The sequence below is a fragment of the Polistes canadensis genome, unplaced genomic scaffold (genome assembly GCF_001313835.1).
Source record: "Polistes canadensis isolate GaletaPanama2010 unplaced genomic scaffold, ASM131383v1 scaffold_129, whole genome shotgun sequence".
Lineage (NCBI taxonomy): Eukaryota > Metazoa > Arthropoda > Insecta > Hymenoptera > Vespidae > Polistes > Polistes canadensis.
This window is the reverse complement of record NW_014569676.1, coordinates 286,707-306,865: the sequence shown is the minus strand read 5'-3', so window position 1 is coordinate 306,865 and position 20,159 is coordinate 286,707. Positions and strand designations below refer to the sequence as shown.

General features: G+C 27.6%; 8 protein-coding genes across 11 annotated transcripts in view; 2 read left to right on the top strand and 6 right to left on the bottom strand.

The window, feature by feature from the left end:
- Window positions 1-20: 20 nt before the first annotated feature.
- On the bottom strand, window positions 21-1,472 carry LOC106788218 (NADH dehydrogenase [ubiquinone] 1 alpha subcomplex subunit 7-like). Its single transcript, XM_014751293.1, has 3 exons — window positions 1,316-1,472; window positions 713-891; window positions 21-195 (listed from the first exon to the last, which is right to left on the bottom strand). The coding sequence occupies exons 1-3, from the start codon at window positions 1,373-1,375 to the stop codon at window positions 132-134; spliced, it is 303 nt and encodes a 100-aa protein (XP_014606779.1). The 5' UTR covers window positions 1,376-1,472; the 3' UTR covers window positions 21-131.
- A 280-nt stretch (window positions 1,473-1,752) lies between these two features.
- Window positions 1,753-3,946, bottom strand: LOC106788217 (U4/U6 small nuclear ribonucleoprotein Prp31-like). The gene is made up of 7 exons (XM_014751292.1): window positions 3,738-3,946; window positions 3,466-3,663; window positions 3,157-3,361; window positions 2,898-3,067; window positions 2,621-2,778; window positions 2,023-2,538; window positions 1,753-1,943 (listed from the first exon to the last, which is right to left on the bottom strand). Exons 1-7 carry the CDS (start codon window positions 3,853-3,855, stop codon window positions 1,839-1,841), a joined length of 1,470 nt encoding a protein of 489 aa, XP_014606778.1. The 5' UTR covers window positions 3,856-3,946; the 3' UTR covers window positions 1,753-1,838.
- Window positions 3,947-4,070: 124 nt separating this feature from the next.
- LOC106788227 (protein angel) lies at window positions 4,071-7,955 on the top strand. 2 transcript variants are annotated; one of them, XM_014751309.1, is made up of 7 exons: window positions 4,071-4,704; window positions 4,956-5,304; window positions 5,896-6,074; window positions 6,152-6,525; window positions 6,613-6,859; window positions 7,104-7,510; window positions 7,694-7,955. In XM_014751309.1, the coding sequence occupies exons 1-6, from the start codon at window positions 4,618-4,620 to the stop codon at window positions 7,494-7,496; spliced, it is 1,629 nt and encodes a 542-aa protein (XP_014606795.1). In that variant the 5' UTR covers window positions 4,071-4,617; the 3' UTR covers window positions 7,497-7,510; window positions 7,694-7,955. The 2 variants fall into 2 exon arrangements, with proteins under 2 accessions (XP_014606795.1, XP_014606794.1); XM_014751308.1 differs by lacking the exon at window positions 7,694-7,955 and having other exon boundaries at window positions 7,104-7,610.
- Window positions 7,956-8,057: 102 nt separating this feature from the next.
- LOC106788228 (cleft lip and palate transmembrane protein 1-like protein) lies at window positions 8,058-12,109 on the bottom strand. Of its 2 annotated transcripts, XR_001381876.1 has the most exons (9): window positions 11,471-12,109; window positions 11,045-11,159; window positions 10,741-10,961; window positions 10,191-10,476; window positions 9,884-10,072; window positions 9,380-9,588; window positions 9,005-9,256; window positions 8,706-8,895; window positions 8,058-8,576 (listed from the first exon to the last, which is right to left on the bottom strand). XR_001381876.1 is itself a non-coding variant. In XM_014751310.1 (8 exons), the coding sequence occupies exons 1-8, from the start codon at window positions 11,722-11,724 to the stop codon at window positions 8,805-8,807; spliced, it is 1,617 nt and encodes a 538-aa protein (XP_014606796.1). In that variant the 5' UTR covers window positions 11,725-12,109; the 3' UTR covers window positions 8,058-8,804. The 2 variants fall into 2 exon arrangements, 1 of the variants encoding a protein (XP_014606796.1); XM_014751310.1 differs by having other exon boundaries at window positions 8,058-8,895.
- Window positions 12,110-12,533: 424 nt separating this feature from the next.
- Window positions 12,534-14,132, bottom strand: LOC106788223 (60S ribosomal protein L23a-like; the record flags this gene model as incomplete). The annotated part of the gene is given in 4 exon segments (XM_014751298.1): window positions 12,534-12,863; window positions 12,954-13,081; window positions 13,280-13,578; window positions 13,971-14,132. Coding segments are annotated over 4 exon segments (720 nt in total). The 3' UTR covers window positions 12,534-12,601.
- Window positions 14,133-14,417: 285 nt separating this feature from the next.
- LOC106788220 lies at window positions 14,418-17,502 on the bottom strand. Of its 2 annotated transcripts, none has more exons than XM_014751295.1 (6): window positions 16,669-17,502; window positions 16,414-16,593; window positions 15,929-16,116; window positions 15,506-15,857; window positions 15,047-15,417; window positions 14,418-14,955 (listed from the first exon to the last, which is right to left on the bottom strand). In XM_014751295.1, the coding sequence occupies exons 2-6, from the start codon at window positions 16,527-16,529 to the stop codon at window positions 14,882-14,884; spliced, it is 1,101 nt and encodes a 366-aa protein (XP_014606781.1). In that variant the 5' UTR covers window positions 16,530-16,593; window positions 16,669-17,502; the 3' UTR covers window positions 14,418-14,881. The 2 variants fall into 2 exon arrangements, with proteins under 2 accessions (XP_014606781.1, XP_014606782.1); XM_014751296.1 differs by having other exon boundaries at window positions 16,414-17,305; window positions 17,371-17,502.
- Window positions 17,503-17,608: 106 nt separating this feature from the next.
- LOC106788221 (60S ribosomal protein L23a-like) lies at window positions 17,609-19,111 on the bottom strand. Its single transcript, XM_014751297.1, has 4 exons — window positions 19,039-19,111; window positions 18,330-18,628; window positions 18,004-18,131; window positions 17,609-17,913 (listed from the first exon to the last, which is right to left on the bottom strand). The coding sequence occupies exons 1-4, from the start codon at window positions 19,070-19,072 to the stop codon at window positions 17,652-17,654; spliced, it is 723 nt and encodes a 240-aa protein (XP_014606783.1). The 5' UTR covers window positions 19,073-19,111; the 3' UTR covers window positions 17,609-17,651.
- A 288-nt stretch (window positions 19,112-19,399) lies between these two features.
- The window catches only part of LOC106788219 (kinesin-related protein 4-like), a 10,055-nt gene continuing 9,295 nt past the window's right edge, over window positions 19,400-20,159 (top strand). The window contains exon 1 of the mRNA XM_014751294.1: window positions 19,400-19,808. Within this exon, the coding sequence (XP_014606780.1) occupies window positions 19,655-19,808 (154 nt within the window). The 5' untranslated portion in view covers window positions 19,400-19,654. The remainder of the gene's footprint in view (window positions 19,809-20,159) is intronic.

The window sequence follows — 20,159 nt, the reverse complement described above, 5'->3', positions numbered from 1 at the left end:
AATAAATAAATGAATAAATATACAAATAATCAAATTCATTTATGTAATATTTACAATGATACTCATATAACTACAGTATAATTTATTTATATCCAAATAAGTAATTATTTTTCTACATCTGAATTAATATGTTATTCACCATAGAATCTTTTTCCTGGGGTAACATGTTTTTGTCCAACAGCTTTTTGTTCGGTTCTGAAATTTATGAATTAACGTTTATATTTGCGTTACAATATGAAATTATTTTAAGTCAATATTTCTTATAAAATGAATTTATGTAAAATGGAATTAAGGCACAGCGTAATAACATTTGTTTTGAATTAAATGCTTAATTAACAGATTCCATATACGTGCAGAAAGTTAAACACTTGAAATCATAAAAATATTTATTTTTGTTCTCATAATTAATAATTTTGTCCTCGATTATCCAGAGATTGATGTATAATGATATTGCTCTTCTCTAAAGTATTAGTTCATATTACATATTTGATATTTTATTTATTGTTTTTGGTAACTATATAAGATATGATATTAATAAAATAGATTAAAATATATCAATGTACTGTAAATATAAGTTTTGATGTATATAAGACATATTATGTGTTTACGTATATAACTGAAGTTGTTGTAAATCCTTTAAAGAGTGTTGAAAGCCAACGAAATATTAAACTTGCACAATTTAAAAAAGATAAATATAATGAAATAACATTACCCTGCTGTAATTTGTTTATCCATCAAAATTTCAATTGGTGGTTCAACTATCCGTCTAGCATCACGACTATAGTAATATACTTTTGAAGTTTTATGATATGGTCCACCTGGTATTTCAGGTGGAGGTTGTGTGCGTGAAGCGATTTTATCTGCATATCGTAATTGAGTAACAATTGCTCTCTGTTTATAAAATATTAATAATCATTATACGATAGAATATATTTAATATTAATATAAACATCTGTTGTATATATATATATATATATATATATTTATTAATATTTATTATTATTAAGTTAAATTTAGTATCACGTACAAGTCAACGAGGCAAATTTAAAGTAATCGATAAAATTGTTTTTATTAATTTTTTACTTAAGAAAATATTAAAATATATGTAATAACGTAAATCTACTTATTTTTGTTAATTTCATTCTATTTAACATTTGATTATTCTAAATAAATTGTAATATATATAATAACGTGTCACAAATTAAAACTTTTGTTTCCAATACATAATTTAGAATTTAAAAAATAAATTAATAATCGGTATGTGTGAAGCTGCAAATATAAAAAAATGTTATAACTAACACTATTAATTACTTACACCTCGAAAAAATCCGCGTAATTTTTCAATTATAGGTGTAACAGCACGATGTTCTATCATTTCGTTAATTTTTCTTATATGAACGTACGATACGATCTGTCTAAAATATTATTATGTCATAAAAATAAGTTAAGCACTGTTTTTTACAAGACTACCAACTCTATAAACTAAATCACTTTTAATTCGCGGCAGAGTCAATAGATAGCACATAGATCGCAAATTATTTCGGCGCGAAAATATAAATTTAATAATTAGTAGTAAATTTGAATCTAGCAATGAAGAAAGTTCTCATAGTTGTTCTGAAATAGATAGAACAACCATGCTTTGACAATATGTATATGAAAACTTTGGAAACGTCATAAATACCGTTATGCTTTTACATAAGTAAGGTTTCCAATAAAATAACTGGTCTTTTAATTAATATACATTGCGACGAATTTTACTTACTATTAAGCATTTAATTAAATGTTATTATAATAAAAACTATATTTATAAATATGTACATATAATACAGATTTACGGTTTAAGGTTTCTTTACTTTTAAGAAACCAGCCGTATTGGAGAAGTATTTGGCATTAGCTTCATTAACTTTTTTCTCTGCGGCTTGTGGATTAACAATTTCCAAACCCTACGATAAATGATATAATATAATAAATGATTATAGTAAATGAATAATTATAGTCATTGAAATATTTAGAAAAATTTACCTGCAATGGTGTAAATGCTACACTTGAAGCCGTTCCTGAAACTTGTTTCTTAACAGTAGTACTTCCGCCCCATTGCTGTTGTTTTTGTAAATTTTTTTGCAAAGTCTTTGAAATTCGAACTTTTGTTTTTTCATCGATTTGTGGCAATCTAATGCGTCCTGTTCCGGCTTTTCCAATCGTACCTCTTGAATATCCAAGGTCTTCTTGATAAGCGTCGTTCTCTATATCTGCAAAATTCATCCTATTTGCGTGTTTTCTAAATTCTGTAATTGCATAACGTTCCTTCATTTTTCTAACGCGTTTGCCACCACGTTTCTTTCTACTTGGGTCGATTGGTTTCGGTAAAGGTTTAATAAATTTGACGGGAGGTGGTTCTTGTAATTTATCTAATTTCTTTTCTATCTCATCGCGAAATAATTGTCCAACATGACCATCTGTACTTTCGTGAAAAGCATCTACACGAGCAGCTAATGTACCTTTTGCTGCGACAAGCCTAGCTGCTTTTCTACGTAAATCCTTAAAAATAATTTAATTGTGAAATGATATTACATAACTACTATATGAAATATTTATCTATAATAATTTTGTATAAACTCACAGGTGGTGTTTCTTGGACAATTTCAGAATAATATATAAATCCTGTGTGAGGTAGACTCGACATTTGCGAAAAACCAGAAAGCGTTGTTCTTTGGGATCCTAAGACTAATACGTTACAAGATGGCATTTTGGACAGCTTTGTCAAACCTCCGGCAACACCTAATAGGTCATGTATATATATATATATATATATATATATATATATATATGAATATGTTAGATTTTCAAAAGTAGGTGTAATGTTTAAAATTATGAAATATATTTATATAAAAAAGTACCCATTAATTTTGCAGCAGTAGATGCTCCAACTATTACAGAAAGATTTGGTGCTATAAAAGTCATTCTACTTTCTACATATTCTAATATTTTGGATTTACAATTATTTAATTCTACTGCCATGTCGCAGGCTTCGCATATAGCTTCTTTTTCTTCTTCACTTAATAATTGTCTGTAATAAAATGTAATAACAGAAAAATACGATTACAATAATAAGAACTCAAACATAATAGAGATATTTAAATGATATAAATTATTTACCCTTGCGTTGTAGAAGCTGTAACAGAAACAACCATTATAGTAGCTTGCGTAAGAAATTGTTGTAGAGTTTCATTATTTTTTGCTTTATCAAGATCATTTCCAAGTTCTCGTACAGTCATAACATATTCCAACGGTCCTACTACTAATGACTCAAGTTCTGGAAATCTTTTTGAGTACTTGTCTCTTGTAAACCGATGGATTGTAGCTATATGATACATTAAAATAGATGTATTTATAATGATAAATATATGAGAAAATTGATCAGTACGATCAATTTGCAGACACTATCCATTTAAACAAACGAATTACCTATTTCATTGTCTATTTCAACTGCCATATTGTTGGCTTCGACGATCAATTGATATTCTGGATCAGATTCAACAGGGCCTATGATATCTGCTGATTTCTTAGGTACTTTACTGTATTTTTCTATTTCAAACATGATCATCTTCAACTCTTCAGAATCGCGAAGCTTTGCTAATTCTCTCACTGAAGCAACTTTTACTTCTGTAATAAAAATATAAGGAAAATAAAAAGAAAAAAATAAACAATAATATGTACAATGAGAAATAAAAAGCAACCTTCTTCAATAGGTTTTGAAATATTTGGTGGAATAAAATCTGGTTCTGGTTCTTCTACCATTCGATTGGAATCATCATTTTCTTCTAAATCTGCTAACAACTCGTCAGCAAGCGACATTTTTCCTATTTAATTATATACAATTCTTTATTTTGAAATTATTCATTAAAACATAATGAACTGTCAACACGCGAGAATATAAACTAACACTAGATGTCAGTACAGTAGACGATTTGGAATCGATAATATCGATATATCGATATATCGATATACCGAGATACATCGATATGATCGAAATAATCGAAAAAGTAAAAATAATAAAAATAATGAAAAAAGTCAAGCGAAGCAGCATGGTATAGATTACTGTAAATCTTACGAAAACAAAGTGCAAGTGTTATATATTTACTTTTAAGTAAATTTAATCTCGTTGTATATTATTATATGATCTTAATGTGATATAATATAATCGTATAGTTATAGAAGAATTATGTTCCCAAATAATTTATATAATATGCATATGCATATGTTTTTTTATTTTATCGTATTATAAAAACGTTTTGTTGTATTTTTTAAATGGCGATTACGTCTAGACAATTTTCATTACTGTTATACTTTCTCCTTTATGTTTGATACTATTGACATTAAAACACAGAATTAGTTTCCGAATTAATTTTGTCCGAAATTGCGGAACTGTAAAAAAATGAAAACTTGAAAGTCACGTGCAACGTATTGAAATGATCGAATCTGAAGGTTAATCGAATTGATGATTTAAACGATTCACATTCACGGAATAAAATAATAAATAAAAATGATTAATTTATGGTTATGTTTTATCAAAGAATAAATTATATTGTGTTAAAATAATAAAATTCATTCGAATAAATGAACGCAACAAGATTACTAACTACAACTTCTATTACAAACTTTAGTCGTAATATTCACATCGCCCTGTTGCGTCAGGAACAAAAGGTAAGTTCGATTATTTTGACTGATACGAGTAAATCTTTTTGATTATCATATTATGTAAGAATTTGACATTAGACAAGGGTTAAGGTTAGCAGTTTCTTATATCTTTCTTTGTAGAAGATTTCTTTTTATTCTTTTTGATCTTAGTAAAGGAAAAAGTTGATGCAGATATGATTTACATTACAATTCTTTATTGTTGGTAATTCTGTTCTTTATGTCTATGTGCTAGTGTAACTGATAATGGTCTTTTTTAGATCCTTCACATGCTCGAGTTTCCCCTGCAACAACACAAACTTTTTGGATATCATTGGAAAAGTGCATCATTTCCAGAGACATTATTTTCAACGTATTCAAATATAATTGAGTCAATGGTTAATCCAATGGCATATCAAGAACTTAATAAAAATATCATAGAACCATTTTTGGATACGTCTTTTGTTACAAATAGTAATTTAATGACCTGCGATATACCATATAATATATCTAACAGTTACACCGATTCAATGGCGAATAATTTGGACATTTGCTCGTCTATAGAACAAAGTAGTATTACCGATCAGCAAAATTATAATGCGTTAAGGAAGTGGGCAAGATTGGGAAAAGGTAAGAAATAATATTTTATTGAATATTGTAAATCCTAACTAATATAATTTAAGTGCAACAATCAATAATACAATATTTATGTTTTTTAACTTTTAAGTTCTTTTATTTATATGCGAGTTGTCATTCAATGTCTCTACCTAAAAGATCTTTGGTACTCGAAAGATAGTAAAAACTGTTAAGTATAACATTAAGTTGTGTTAAAAGAGAAATACTTTGAAAAGAATCACTCTATTCTGCTATTATAGTTCTTCTTCAAAATAAGATTTGAAATATAAACACTGACTGACTCGCCTTATACAACGTTTATATTAACTTTAGAAACGAGAGATTTATTTCTATATATAATTTATTGACAAACTGCAAGTATGCAAATTTATAATAATCTTTACAACTTTATATTTCAAGGTAAGAGAGAGAGCTCTCTTTAGTTTAAATATAATTCATAATATTTGATTATTTATGTAATTGGACTTTTTTCCCATATAATATTGTAAATTTGCAAAAATTAAATTAGTAAGGGTTTACTCTAGGTTTTTTTTATCTTATTATCGATGTTATTTTATAATTGTTTTAATTCTGACCTGAGTTTAGGGAAAGTACAAGTAGATGGAGACGATGCATTTGTGTTCAGATTATTGTCTTTCAATATTCTCGCACAAAATCTTTTGGAAGATAATATGTATCTATATAAGCAACATAATAGGGAAGCATTATCTTGGGAAGTAAGAAAGCCCCTTTTATTACAAGAAATACTTGGGGCGCATGCTGATGTAAGTCAAGCACAAAATATACCAAACTTTTGTGTTTATATTTTTCTATGTAAATATTTTCACTATATGTTGCATAGATTATATGTCTCCAAGAAATGCAAGAAGATCATTTAAACGAATTTTTGAAACCTTTTAAAGAACTTGGTTACAAATATCTTTACAAAAAACGGACTAATGACAAAAGGGATGGTTTACTATTATTGTACCATTCTGATCAATTCAATTTGATAGATTATGTGAAAGTAGAGTATTATCAACCAGGCATAGAACTGCTTAACAGAGACAACGTTGGCATAGTTGCTAAACTATCGCTTCGTAATAGTCCAAATACACAGATCGTTATAGCTACTACCCATTTGCTCTTCAATCCAAGACGAAATGATATCAGATTAGCGCAAACTCAACTGCTGTTTACAGAAATTGAAAGAATTGCATTTGTTGAGAATACACCGTAAGAAATATATCCAACGATAACTACTAATCTAATATAATCTATAGTTTCTTCTTATATTATAAATATTTGCTTATTGTGGTACAGATCGGGCCCAAAGTATCTACCAATTATTTTTTCGGGCGATTTTAATTTAAAGCCTTATACGGGTGTTTATAAGTTTATAACCGAAGGATCTTTTAAGTATTACGGTAAAGGGCAAAATCTGGAACCTACTGATTTTCGTGCTTTATCTTACATATTAATACCTCCACGATTACGTATTACGGATAATTGTCAATATTTTCATCTGTTAATAAAAAGATTAAGAGAAAATATTACTGAAGATACAAAGGTACATTATTTAAATAATTATAATATCTAAGGAAATAATGGAAAGATATTTATATTTTTAAATATTTTAAAATTGTGTTTTAAATGAAAATTATAAACTATTAACAGTTTTCCTTTAAACTTTAATACATGTGTATACATGTATAATACACATTAAATTCACAAATTATAACTGTTTTTTTTTTTCTTATTATAAATTGTATATAAAATTTAACTAGAGAATCCTGATATATATATTGTTATAGACAAAGGACACTAAATATGACGATAAACAAGATGCATCATATGGCATAGCTGTATTTAATCAAACTGAATTTGATACAAGGAAAAATGAACCGCAAATCATTGAAATAACACAAAATAATTGTATCAAATTTTCATCTGGCAAATTAACACATCCTTTTAATTTGCGTAGTGTCTATAAACATGCAGACGCGCATGGAAATCAGGAAGTAACAACTAATCAAGGGAAATGGATTACAGTTGATTACATATTCTATAGCGATCTTGAACCAGTAGATATATACACCTTGCCAACTATTGAAAAGTGTACAAATTTACCTACGATACCTAACTTTGCTGTTGGAAGTGATCATTTATGTTTAGGGGCTACTTTTAAGATATTAAAGAAAGAGTAGTAAAAAGAGTACAGGTGAACAAATACTTTTCTTTTGTTGTTTTTGTAAAGTTATTGTATCCATAAAAAGATCTATATTTTTAATAAACCGTGTATGAATATACACGTAATTTTTATCAAAGTTATTATTGATATAACCAACAACAAATATTTCATTTCTATATTTTCAAAAATGTCAATGATTTAATTTTTTCATAGATTAACTCTTTCGATGCAAGCAATTATATTTACCATCAATTTGTTATAATGGCTGTGAATACGTAGTGATTTTATTATCGTAAAAACATCAAAGAGTTGCTAAAGGTATGAATAATAATATTACTTTTTTTTATATAAGTACATAATAGTATATAACAATATACATTTAGAGAAAGATTTATAATATTATTTACAAGATAATTATAGTTTCGATTATTTTAAAGAACTAACGGCATGTAGATAATTCATGTAATATAATACATAAAACTTATTTGATTAAACATTTTTTTATTTATAATAAAAATATATTATAAATTACGTATATATAATTTCTTCCCCTTTATTAAATGTTGCTTTTTTAATGATTTTTTCTTTCTGTTCTTTTTTTTTTTCATATATTGCTTTAAAATTCCGTTTCTTGCTTTTATTTGTTATTTTTGTTTCTATACATAAATTAAAAAAAAAATTTTTTTAAATAAATTTTAGATTTCTTTACCTTATCAGATGTTTAGACCTAATTTAATGTTTTCTATGCTTGTTTATCATTATCCTCGCTTTATTTGCATTACATTTTCTTTATTTACAATTTTTTCTACCTACTTACTCACCAAAATCAATACAAGTTTATGTATTAGATACTTTTATTGTATTTTTTTGAATTTCGATACTGAAAATAATATATTACTACCTATGACGGTGAAACATGATGAAATGCATGTGTACCGGATGAACAGACGATTTGTGTAATACATTTTCTGTACAAAATTTTCGGAACGTTTTTTCAGCAGTGTGCGTTCAGAAACATTATTTGTTTCATTTTCTAGGAATTAAAATCTCCTGAAATATGCCTAGCGTCCAAATATTTGTTAGACTTCAGAATTAGCTGAAATTTGATATCTTTGTAATTATTTCAACAATTATATGTAGAAAATAAAAAATGTTCCGTATTTTTGTTAACAAGAAACTGCAATATAACAACATTAAACCTTTTTTCTGTTTATTATATATTTACTTAATATATAAAGCACAATGTTCGAAGTTATACTAGTGTCCGAATATTTGTCTGATTGACTGATTGATTGATTGATAGAATATATATGATGATCGTTTTTTAATTAATCTTTTTCGTTGAACTATAGACGTTTACAGATTCTTCTGTTATAACTTCAGCGTCTGTGCGCGATTTATCAACGGGATACAACCTGGAAAATATTATTCTTATAAATTAACATTAATATCAAAACAATAATTAACATACATTTATCAAACACTACAGAGGGGAGGGGGTGGATAATAGAAAAGTTATCTTACCATCTCTGATAAAGATAAATAAGAAAAACTGCATCATCTCTGAAGCATGCTATTCTATGAGCAGTTGGCATTGTAATAATAAAAGCAAATATATCATCGATGAAAGTATTAAATGCTTTGTACATGAAAGCTCTCCACGGCAAGTGAGCTACAGATTTTAATTTATAATTAATGAAAAGTTGTGGAAGCATGAATAAAAATCCAAATGCGTAGACGCCATTCACCAGAGAATGTATCGTCCAAGAGTACCAACTATAATAACATTAAATACATTTGATAATACGTTTAAATACAAAAATTTATATTTATTAAAATCATGAATATTAGATAGGTTTCAATAAAATCAACATTAACTTCAATAATACATTTTCTTACCTTTTATGATGTTGATAAAGTAGCGAATAAAGTGCAGCACCAATAACAAGTGGATATAATAAATAGCTTAGATAGCGCATACTTTCAGCATCAAATACTCTTGTTTTCGCTTCAGCTGCATTGATTTTATTTTCATTAAAATGAATTCTTGGAAAAATACGATTATGACTGATCACTTCTACTCTGAATATTTTTTTTAATTTCCATAACTGTTAAGAAATATTATTAGTACAGCTGAAATGTTTATTTCATTGTTTTAAAATAACAGTGTCCAGTATATTTGGCTATAAAGCTAATTCTCAAATGCATTCCTAACCATGACTCATTTTTATTAATTATTCATAAAAAAGAATATTATACAATTTCTTGTATATAATCAATTGGTACGCTACTGTAATAGAATATATTAATAAAAAACCAGTTGTTAATTATAGTTGATTCATTTAAATTATTACATGATATAACTTATGGACACTACTGTTTTATAGAAATTATACTATGTACCTCTATAATGGTGCCTATTCCAGTTGGGATGAGCACAAGTAAAGATGAATTTTCTTCTAACAAATAGAAAAAAATGATTGTCTGACTGAAAGCTCTCCATATCACTGTCCATTTGCTAAGTCCAGCAAGATTATTCTTTCTTCTCCAAAAACTTACATCATTTTTGAAAGCGAGAAAATCAAATAGCAGCTATAAATAAATTATTTCAATTAACACAGGTCTAAGGATGGTTCATAGGAACCAGCATAGTGTTTAATATATTATAAATAGTGTTGCATATATTTATAATATTTTATTATATTCTTACATGAACGGCTGCAATGAAGAAAGTACTTCCTAATAAGTATATGTTAGTATCTGCAAAAATTCCTTTAACTTCATCTATATCTTTGGCTGAAAATCCAAGATTTTTCAAACTCTGCATAGCAGCTTCAACATGCAATATCAATCTTAACTTTCCAAGAGTTATTGGAGTATACATAAGAAAAACATTAACAGTTTTATTCTGCGGTGATATTTGTAAAAGATCACGATGACGAGTTTGTAAAAAGTCATAGTTAATAATTGGTAAAAATTTATTACCATTTATTATCCTGTGTATAATAATATGTGTGATAAATATGTAATACAAATAAAATTTTATAAAGATATTTAATATAATAAAATAATACAATATTAGACAAATGGTTATCATAACTTTATTGTAAAAAGTTATGCTTGCAATTTGGTCAATATTGTGTTTTATACAATTTTAAACGATCATATTACATGTTACAATTAAAATAAATTAGTTGAAACAAATTATTTGATAAGATTTATTAGAAAAGTCTACATATATAAGATTCAATAAATTATACCTTAAATCATGTATGAGTTCCATGGGTACACCATCTGTTGGAAATTTAATATCCTCTGTCATTATTGTAAATGTTACTTTGCTTTTAATATGCGTTACAGGGTGCACATATTTTTTTTTTGTTCTTTCACTTACATCTCGTTCTCCTAATAAATTAAAAACTTCTGCTTCAGGTACTGAATATTGTGTTAGTTTTATAGTAGTATATGCCATAAGTAAATCCTATAAAAAAGAAAAAGAAAAAGAAAAAGTATATTTATATACAGTATAATATATTCGATAACGACGTTTATATATCTTTATACCTTTTGCAATTCTTTAAAGGATTTTACTTGTTTATGGAAAATAGGCACCATTATCACATGTAGAAACAGCGTTCCATTTTGTTTAGTTTTTCGAGGAAGATCTATGGAAAGAGAACTAGAAAGAAAAATGATTACTTGTCAATGTTAATAATTAAATGTTAATTTGATCGGTAAAGCTAGAATTAATACTACATGAATTATGTAAATGTATATTATAATATTATAGTTAATTCTTTGTGGATGAACGATAACATTGAAGGCATACGTATACCATCGGTGTAATCGAGTAACTTATATATAAATATATGTCCAGGATTACGTTAAAGACTTAAAATAATCTTTCTAGTATGTTTGTAAATTTGATTAACAATATGAAAGAAATCTAATTATAAATATCATATAATAGATATGTATAATAAAGCTTACATGTTTTGCGTTTGAGTATAATTAAAGTCTTGCAGCGTATACAAAAAATGAACTTCTCTTTCTATTGGTCTCTCTGTTACGGAACTATAAATATGTAATTGGAATTGTGGATTTTTGTATAAATAAGACTCTAGGCATGGTTTTCCTTTTTCACACGAAGGAACCACAAATAATAAAGATAATGTATATATTGAATAAACAATATATGCTAAAAACACTTCAGAAAGTATAAGACTTATTGACGGCCACTGCATTTTTAAATTTGTACATACATACGTTCAATAATATATATATATATATATATATATATGATAAAAGAAAAAGAAACATTAACGTTTATCTAGGCCTTTATCATATAATTACAACGATTTAAATAATTTGTTGTGATGTGAAGTATGTCATGTTCCTTCCATGTGGAATGACGTTTAAATATGCCAAATTGTGATGACACGTGTCACTTATAACATTAATTTTTATATTCTCTTATATATACTTTGTTTATAGACCAAATAAAATTCCAGTCATATTGGAAAGCAAAGATTTGAATTATATCTCCATTATTTATGTGTGCTAATGTTGTGATAATTATTTGGATTGGACTACAAGAATTGTAGACGGTCTAACATAATTTTAGTTCGAAACGGAAATAGAAGTATGACGGCCATTTTGATACGATAATTTCGTGCGCGGCAAATTTTAAAAATACCACGTTCGTGGATAAAAAACATAGAATAAGCATATAAGTGCCGGTAATAATGACAGTGTACTAAGGCAAATAATTTAAAGAACGGATTTTATGACTTATTTTATATTACAATTGCTTATATTATAAAAAAAATTTTTAAATTATTTTAATTAGCTCACTGTCATATAAAAAGAAATTAATTCTGTATAAATGTAATACACATATTTTTATGGTATTGTATATGGAATTTTTCTTTTTTTATATAAAAAAATACATAAAAATGTTTTATATTACATATAAGAGTAATTTAGATCACAGATCAATTTTTGTTATAAATTACTAGGAGTCTGCAACAGGACAAAACGCGAAACACAATCGTGAACTGTATTAGATTTATTATCAATACAGACAATTTTTTATATTTTATAATTATTCATTAAACGTATTTATATAATGCCAATCTTATTGGCAACATCGAGAGCATCATAATCACGCGTTAAACGCACATATACCTTCTTTTTACCGTCTGGCCTAATAAGTGTATTCACTTTTGCCACATCGACCTCGTAAAGCTTTTTAATAGATGATTTGATATGATATTTATTTGCACGCGTATGTACAATAAAAACTAATGTATTATTGTCCTCTATTTTTTTCATCGCTGCTTCTGTAGTCAAAGGAAATTTGATGATGTTAAATGCATCCATTCTAAAAGAAAAAAAGAAATAAATACATCTCTATAATATTACATGTTATTATACATAAGAATATACGTGTATCAAATTCAAATGTACTCACCGACTTCTATTGGGTACAGATTTTCGTGCATACTTAGGATTTCTTGGAGGCCTAAATGTCTTTGGCCGGTGGAAATGAACAGAAGTCCTAATTTTTCTTACTCTAGATCCATGTACACCTTTCAGAATCTATGCGAAGAAACAATTATGCCGTTTAATTAATTTATGAACTTATTTTTTTTATGTGTTACATATAATTCATAAATATTCAGTCTACCTTTAATATTTTTATCATAGTAATTCAAAGAGATTCCCTTCAGCATATCTCATCATTTCAATGTCATAAAACAAAGTCAGAAAAATAAAAAACTGAAATTGTATAAGTACCTTTTTTTGAGTCTTAAGGGCTTTTTTAAGAGGTGTTGCTGGCTTGCCTCCCTTAGGCGTTTTCTTTGCTGTTTGTGCATTTTTTTTAGGTTTTGAAATTAGAGGCTTGGCTGCTACTTTTGGTGCAGGCTTAGCTGCAGGTTTTGCTGCAGGTTTAGCAGTACTTGCAGGTTTTGTACCAGCTGCTTTTTTTGCAGCGGTAGGCTTCGATGCTGGTTTTGTTACTTTGGAAGAAGCTGCAATTGACGCCGGTTTCTTCTCAGTTTTCTTTTCTGATTTCTTTTCAGAAGCCTTGCTTGCTAAAAATTTGTAAGCAAGAGAAAAGTGTTTTAATATATAATATCATTTATAAAGCACAACTAAGAGGTTATATTAACAATCTTCTTAATATATCACGTAGAATATTGTTTGTATACTTTTAACAATCAATTCATTAAAAATTTTCTAAAATAAGAACAATGTAGTATGTACAACCAGTATATATAAAATAAAAAACATATGCTTGATAGACCACATGGTTGTTACCTCCTATAATGAGGGTTTATGCTCAAGTAAACATTCATTCACTTATAGCGGTTTAATCGATAGTAATAGCGAATTTTCTTACTTGTACTAATTTACATTATATTTTATATTTATTGGATATAATTTATACACAAAATTATAATATATATAAAACTTGAAAACTTACTTTTCTCCGTAGGTTTCGGTTTGGGGGCCATCTTGATTGAAGAGAACTATTTTACTAACCGGAAATGAGAGTCTCGAAAATATATAAACTACGTTAGTCGATTAACTCGAAATAAACAATAAAACAAATGAAAACTTTTAAAGAATAAAAATTATAGATAATATAATTTAATTTTAATACTGTAAAATAATACTATGACCAAAGAATACTAAACTATCTAAATTCTAGTAACTAAAATTTAGTAGATAAAAAAAGGGACTTGTGAGCTTTTATGTACTTCTATATTATTTGATTTTAATAGTTAGGTTTTGTTTACTGTAAATAATATTTTATGAGCATTTCGAATATTACAGACAGCCGCAATTGGATTTGTATTCGTTCATTTTCTTTTAGTTTCCAGTTTTTTATATGTTCTTTTTTCTGTAATAATAATAATATCGATTATTATCAGTTAACGTGACATTTATTTGCGTTTTCTTATAAAATTATTTTACAATTTGTTTACATTGTTGACATAGAAAGTGGCAGAAAAATGTTTGCAGATAATCTAATTGAGATTATTAAGTCTCATTAAGATTATTTTAGTCATTATGAAAGCTCTAATGATAAAGGAGACGATAACTAGTCTAGAAATGTATTTGTTCTCCTAAAACTCTTAGAAGAATTTAAAATGTTAAAATTAGATGTAAGTCAGAAACTAGCAAAGATAGAAATTACGATTGTTTATATGAAGGAGACAATACACTAGTATTGGAACAATATATGTCGAATATTCTTAGGTGGATTTCATAACAAACGTAGTAAATATTGCTGCGTCTTGCAATAGATAAAGTTCCAAACAAAATAGGCAGCGTCTTACATGGCAAAATGCTCCTTATCCATTTCAACATGTTGAACGTATGATAAATTATTTAATTATATGTTAATATCATTAAAGTTGCGTCTCCAATTTGACTCGAATTATTTGATATTCTTTTATATGCTTCTGAAACACACACAATCATACAAAAAAATAAATTTTTCTAACACATAATAAAGGAAATATTCATTTTTGTTTTTATGGATACCTTACTTACCATCGAAACTTCCTCCCAATGATTTATGACCAAAACAATTAACTAAGGGTACACTTGGAAAATAATGATGATACATAGATGAATCTAATGCTAACAAATAATTCTCACGAAATTGAGAAGAAAAAATAAAACCTATTGAGTGTTTTCTTAATGTTATACTTTCTTTAAAGGTTTTTAACTTATTTTCGATCACCTTTTTAGTTTCACAGAATTGATCAAGAATCACAGACCATATTTTCATCTCTGGACCACCTATTAAAATAGCAACAGAATCCGCGTGGACTTTACATACACGGGAGTTGTGTACATAAGTACAAATTGAAATTCTGTCCACCATCCCACCCCACAAAGGAAAATTTTTATTTGGAAACCTAAATAAAAAACAAAGATGTAAATATTTACGAATAAAAATGAATAATTCTTTGAATTAAAAGATATGTAAAACATATAATGCATTACCAGTCTTTTAAAGATTTCACTAAATCTACTGCTATTACATTATTAATATTATTGCACAATAAAATCAGACAACTTGTCATAGAAGAATCGTAAGTAAAAAATTCTTCAAATACAGTTTTTAGCTTTTCAGAATTTTTTAAAGGATTTTCGAAAAATAATTTAAGTTCCTCGCAATATATTTCTGGCCTCTTCAAATTTTTTTTTAATGTTAACGCAGAGATTTGTATGTTTGGTACATCAGGAAAATGCATGCTTGCAACAGTTTTCTTTGGTCTAATCATATTTCTTATTGTTGAATTATATTCCAATGATAGTAAGTAACACTCAACTGGCAGAAAATTGCAATAGCATCCTTGAAATGAATTTAAATATATTAAAAAAACAACATTATTAAAATCAATGTATGTGTGGCGTCAAACATACCTCGTAATATTGCATTACTGTATGGGACATATAAAAGCATAATTAAAGAAGGTTTTACTTGGCAACATTCAATGATTTCTTTTTTAACTTGTTCCGAATTGTAATGAGGCGTTGTCTTTTTTCTTCTTTTTATAATATACATGGGACCTCTTTCTTTTTTTTCATCATTGGCTGCTTCCAACCAAGATCTGTAATCAAAAAAGAAATCATTTTATTTGTGCCAAATTCTTTTTAGGAGAACAGAATTGTCATACGAAAGCTCATTTAATATACAGTAAATAAGTACTCTGTACTATTAAGTCTTTCATGTTGCATGTTTTGGTGCGAATATTTGCTTGTACATACGGGCCTTTGCATGGACAACTTGTATATAGATCGTTAATAACGAAAGGATGAATATATTTCGTTATAATACCATTATAAAATTACAAAAACATTATTTCGATAAAATATAACTTTATTATGAATAATAATCGTAATTATACCTGGAAACCTGAGAAGCATTGTGTAGGTCTAATCCATTTAATAGTTTAAAAATTGTACGCAAGACGTAGTAGTTTAAGTTTATCTCCATATTCTTAAAAAATATATTTTTAATCATCTAATTTATGTTACATAGATCAAAATAGCCTAGAATGGTGTTTGGAAATCTATTCAATTATAATCTGTAAAAAAAAATTTTTCAAACAAATACTTTATACATATGTAGTAGATATGTAATTTTGTATATTTACGCTTACATAATGAATTAATTTTCAAAACTGTTACTCAATCATGAAAGGTAATATCATCTAAAGAGCTCATTTCCAAAACATGAGTTAAAAGAATCGTTGAGCAATAAGTTTTTCATAACAGTATACAACAGAGGAAAGCTATAACTCTTCAGAAGTCTTCTTATTAGAACATTGTTTAAAATAAATCACATACAGTAAAATATAAAATGTAAATTCTATACAGATTATCGAGTTTTATTACTTTTGTAAATATTAATTTGTCAAATTTCACTATTTTCTTTAGCCTCGATATGAACAAATATTGTAGCTATAGACGTGATATGTGTTATACTTTCTCTTCATACTAGAAAGTATTTACAGTGCAGATATGTATGTGTATGTATATTTTATATATATAATATATATAAACAATATATTTCTCTCGAACGGCTTCTGTTTATTTTCATAGATGACTTTAGAAAGTATTATTAATTCTTAGTCGACTGCCTTGAAATTTGTTTACATTTTATTCCAAGGACACAAGTTGAACTTTGTTTATTATAACCAAGACAGCATTGGCATGGGTCATTACCCTCTGGTGGGAAAAACTTTTCCAGCAAAAAAACGCAGAGACATCAGGAAGGCTCCGAAGCAAGCTATTCCTCTGCAATTGATTGAGTGATTGGAAAGGTTAGCATTTATCGAAATGTCCCACACTATTAAACTCACAGTAGAGAATGTTGCTTCTCAGTCTGTCTCTACAAAATTAGGAAGCTTCCAATGTCAAGGTGCTAACACTACGAGAAAAGAAAAGAGGATAAGAAGAGAAAGAATCAAAGATAAAAAATGAGGAAATAATGGTTATCGCTTTAGTGTAAACATGCACATATATGTCATAAAAAAAAATTATATAACCCCTTAATTTTATAAGTACAAAACTTTAAAAGAAATACATATATATGCAATATGTACAGATACTTTATTTTATTTTATAATTATTGGAACAGCATTTATATGATGCCAATCTTGTTGGCAACATCGAGAGCATCATAATCACGCGTTAAACGCACATACGCCTTCTTTTTCCCATCTGGTCTTATAAGTGTATTCACTTTAGCCACATCAACTTTGTAAAGCTTTTTAATAGAAGCTTTGATATGATGCTTACTAGCACGCGTATGCACAATAAAAACTAATGTATTATTGTCCTCTATCTTTTTCATCGCTGCTTCTGTAGTCAAAGGAAGTTTGATGATGTTAAATGCATCCATTCTAAAAGAAAAAAAGAAATAAATACATCTCTATAATATTACATGTTATTATACATAAGAATATACGTGTATCAAATTCAAATGTACTCACCGACTTCTATTGGGTACAGATTTTCGTGCATACTTAGGATTTCTTGGAGGCCTAAATGTCTTTGGCCGGTGGAAATGAACAGAAGTCCTAATTTTTCTTACTCTAGATCCATGTACACCTTTCAGAATCTATGCGAAGAAACAATTATGCCGTTTAATTAATTTATGAACTTATTTTTTTTATGTGTTACATATAATTCATAAATATTCAGTCTACCTTTAATATTTTTATCATAGTAATTCAAAGAGATTCCCTTCAGCATATCTCATCATTTCAATGTCATAAAACAAAGTCAGAAAAATAAAAAACTGAAATTGTATAAGTACCTTTTTTTGAGTCTTAAGRGCTTTTTTAAGAGGTGTTGCTGGCTTGCCTCCCTTAGGCGTTTTCTTTGCTGTTTGTGCATTTTTTTTAGGTTTTGAAATTAGAGGCTTGGCTGCTACTTTTGGTGCAGGCTTAGCTGCAGGTTTTGCTGCAGGTTTAGCAGTACTTGCAGGTTTTGTACCAGCTGCTTTTTTTGCAGCGGTAGGCTTCGATGCTGGTTTTGTTACTTTGGAAGAAGCTGCAATTGACGCCGGTTTCTTCTCAGTTTTCTTTTCTGATTTCTTTTCAGAAGTCTTGCTCGCTAAAAAGGAAAAATAACCAAAAGAAATACAACAATAAGAACTGGTAAATGTTTTTGTCAATAACCAACGTTGCATCTGCTTTTGTCTTTTATAGGTTATACTAATGTGATCTCTTTAGCGCTTTACGTAAAATATTATTTTTTCATATTTTTAATAACCGATTCATTGTTACTACAGAGAGAAGAATAACTTTATACAAATAAAAAAAATCATTTAGAACAACTACATAAATAGACACGTGTGACGGCGTCACATGGTTATGTTATCTACAATAACGAATGTCTATACTTCATTAAAAATTCATTCACTTGACATTATATTCATATTTATTTATTCGTAATAATTTCAATTTTATTTGCCATTATTAAATCAATTCCATTAGATGATAAAAGTGTAATTTTAAATTTACCTGTTTTTTCCGTAGGTTTAGGTTTTGGAGCCATTTTGATGAAAAAGGCAGTACTGCGAACCGGAAGTGGACACTTCGAAAATGTAAATACTAGATTAGTCGTATAGTTATAAAAAAATGTTTATTTTTAAAATCGATCCGATGCGCCATCTGGCAACCTCATAGTGAAGCTAGCTGCATGGTCGCTTCATGCATATTAAACAAAAGTGGTTGTGGTGTGTGATTCAGATTTTTGAAATTTTATATTTAAATATTTTGTCATTGCTGTAATGTAATTTATAAAATAATAATATACGGCATAATATGGATAAAAAAGGTTTAAATATTACGTTAGCTTTAAGTTTGGGGAAGTAATCTTATCGGTATGATCTTGCGCGTAAATTTATGAAACGTTTGTTAGTTAAAGCACGTGCGCGTTTGTATCATTTGAGAACGCCACCAAAAAGTATTTGAATTTGAATTTGAATTAATTTCAAACCGTTGTTTAAAGCGTCTATAAATACCAAGTGATTTGGAAGATGTTTATCARTTTGTTTTAAGTGGAGTACTATCAAGACATGGATTATTAAATAACAAGTGTAAAAGTGTAAAGAGATMTTAAATAAAAACTAATAAAATGTCTGATAGTATTAAAGTTGCCATCAAGGTTAGACCCTTGATTAAAAGAGAGAAAGAAGAAAATCTCCSAAAACAATGGATAGTAAAAGGAAATTATATAGCGTCTACGGATCAAGAGATGAAAAAACGTGGAGACGGAGGATTTAATTTTGGTATTAACTTATGCGTATATTTATTTATTTACTATGTATATATATATTATAGTATAGTATATTATTTTCATAACAGATAACCATTATACCTTGCAATTATTTAGATATAAATTTTAATGATAAAATTTCATAGGGAACTTGGACATGAAAAGAAGTAGAACTTAATTTAATTGAGTTGGACGTTTCGTCCCTTTATTGGGACTTCTTCAGCAACTGGAAAATTTATTTTCTTATACATTTCTTATTACGATACATGCGTTTTATACAATATAATTTTTTATATATTACCTTAATCATTAAAGCTCAGCGTCTTTTTTATTTAATTTCGACATACATTTCTTTTTATAATAT

Bases quoted from the DNA above. Each gene is read 5' to 3' on its own strand.
- LOC106788218 (XM_014751293.1), bottom strand. From the start codon at position 1,375: ATGATAGAACATCGTGCTGTTACACCTATAATTGAAAAATTACGCGGA. The intron at 892-1,315 runs GTAAGTAATTAA...TTTTATAAACAG, and splicing joins TACGCGGATTTTTTCGAGGT to AGAGCAATTGTTACTCAATT. The intron at 196-712 runs GTAATGTTATTT...CATAAATTTCAG, and splicing joins GATAAACAAATTACAGCAGG to AACCGAACAAAAAGCTGTTG.
- LOC106788217 (XM_014751292.1), bottom strand. From the start codon at position 3,855: ATGTCGCTTGCTGACGAGTTGTTAGCAGATTTAGAAGAAAATGATGAT. The intron at 3,362-3,465 runs GTAATTCGTTTG...TGTATCATATAG, and splicing joins TGAAATAGACAATGAAATAG to CTACAATCCATCGGTTTACA. The intron at 2,539-2,620 runs GTGAGTTTATAC...ATTATTTTTAAG, and splicing joins TTGTCCAAGAAACACCACCT to GATTTACGTAGAAAAGCAGC.
- LOC106788227 (XM_014751309.1), top strand. From the start codon at position 4,618: ATGAACGCAACAAGATTACTAACTACAACTTCTATTACAAACTTTAGT. The intron at 4,705-4,955 runs GTAAGTTCGATT...GGTCTTTTTTAG, and splicing joins TGTTGCGTCAGGAACAAAAG to ATCCTTCACATGCTCGAGTT. The intron at 6,075-6,151 runs GTAAGTCAAGCA...TATGTTGCATAG, and splicing joins TACTTGGGGCGCATGCTGAT to ATTATATGTCTCCAAGAAAT.
- LOC106788228 (XM_014751310.1), bottom strand. From the start codon at position 11,724: ATGCAGTGGCCGTCAATAAGTCTTATACTTTCTGAAGTGTTTTTAGCA. The intron at 10,477-10,740 runs GTATAATTTATT...TATTATACACAG, and splicing joins GAACTCATACATGATTTAAG to GATAATAAATGGTAATAAAT. The intron at 10,073-10,190 runs GTAAGAATATAA...ATTTATTTATAG, and splicing joins TCTTCATTGCAGCCGTTCAT to CTGCTATTTGATTTTCTCGC.
- LOC106788220 (XM_014751295.1), bottom strand. From the start codon at position 16,529: ATGATTAAAAATATATTTTTTAAGAATATGGAGATAAACTTAAACTAC. The intron at 15,858-15,928 runs GTATGTTTGACG...ATTCATTTCAAG, and splicing joins CAGTAATGCAATATTACGAG to GATGCTATTGCAATTTTCTG. The intron at 14,956-15,046 runs GTAAGTAAGGTA...TGTGTGTTTCAG, and splicing joins ATTGGGAGGAAGTTTCGATG to AAGCATATAAAAGAATATCA.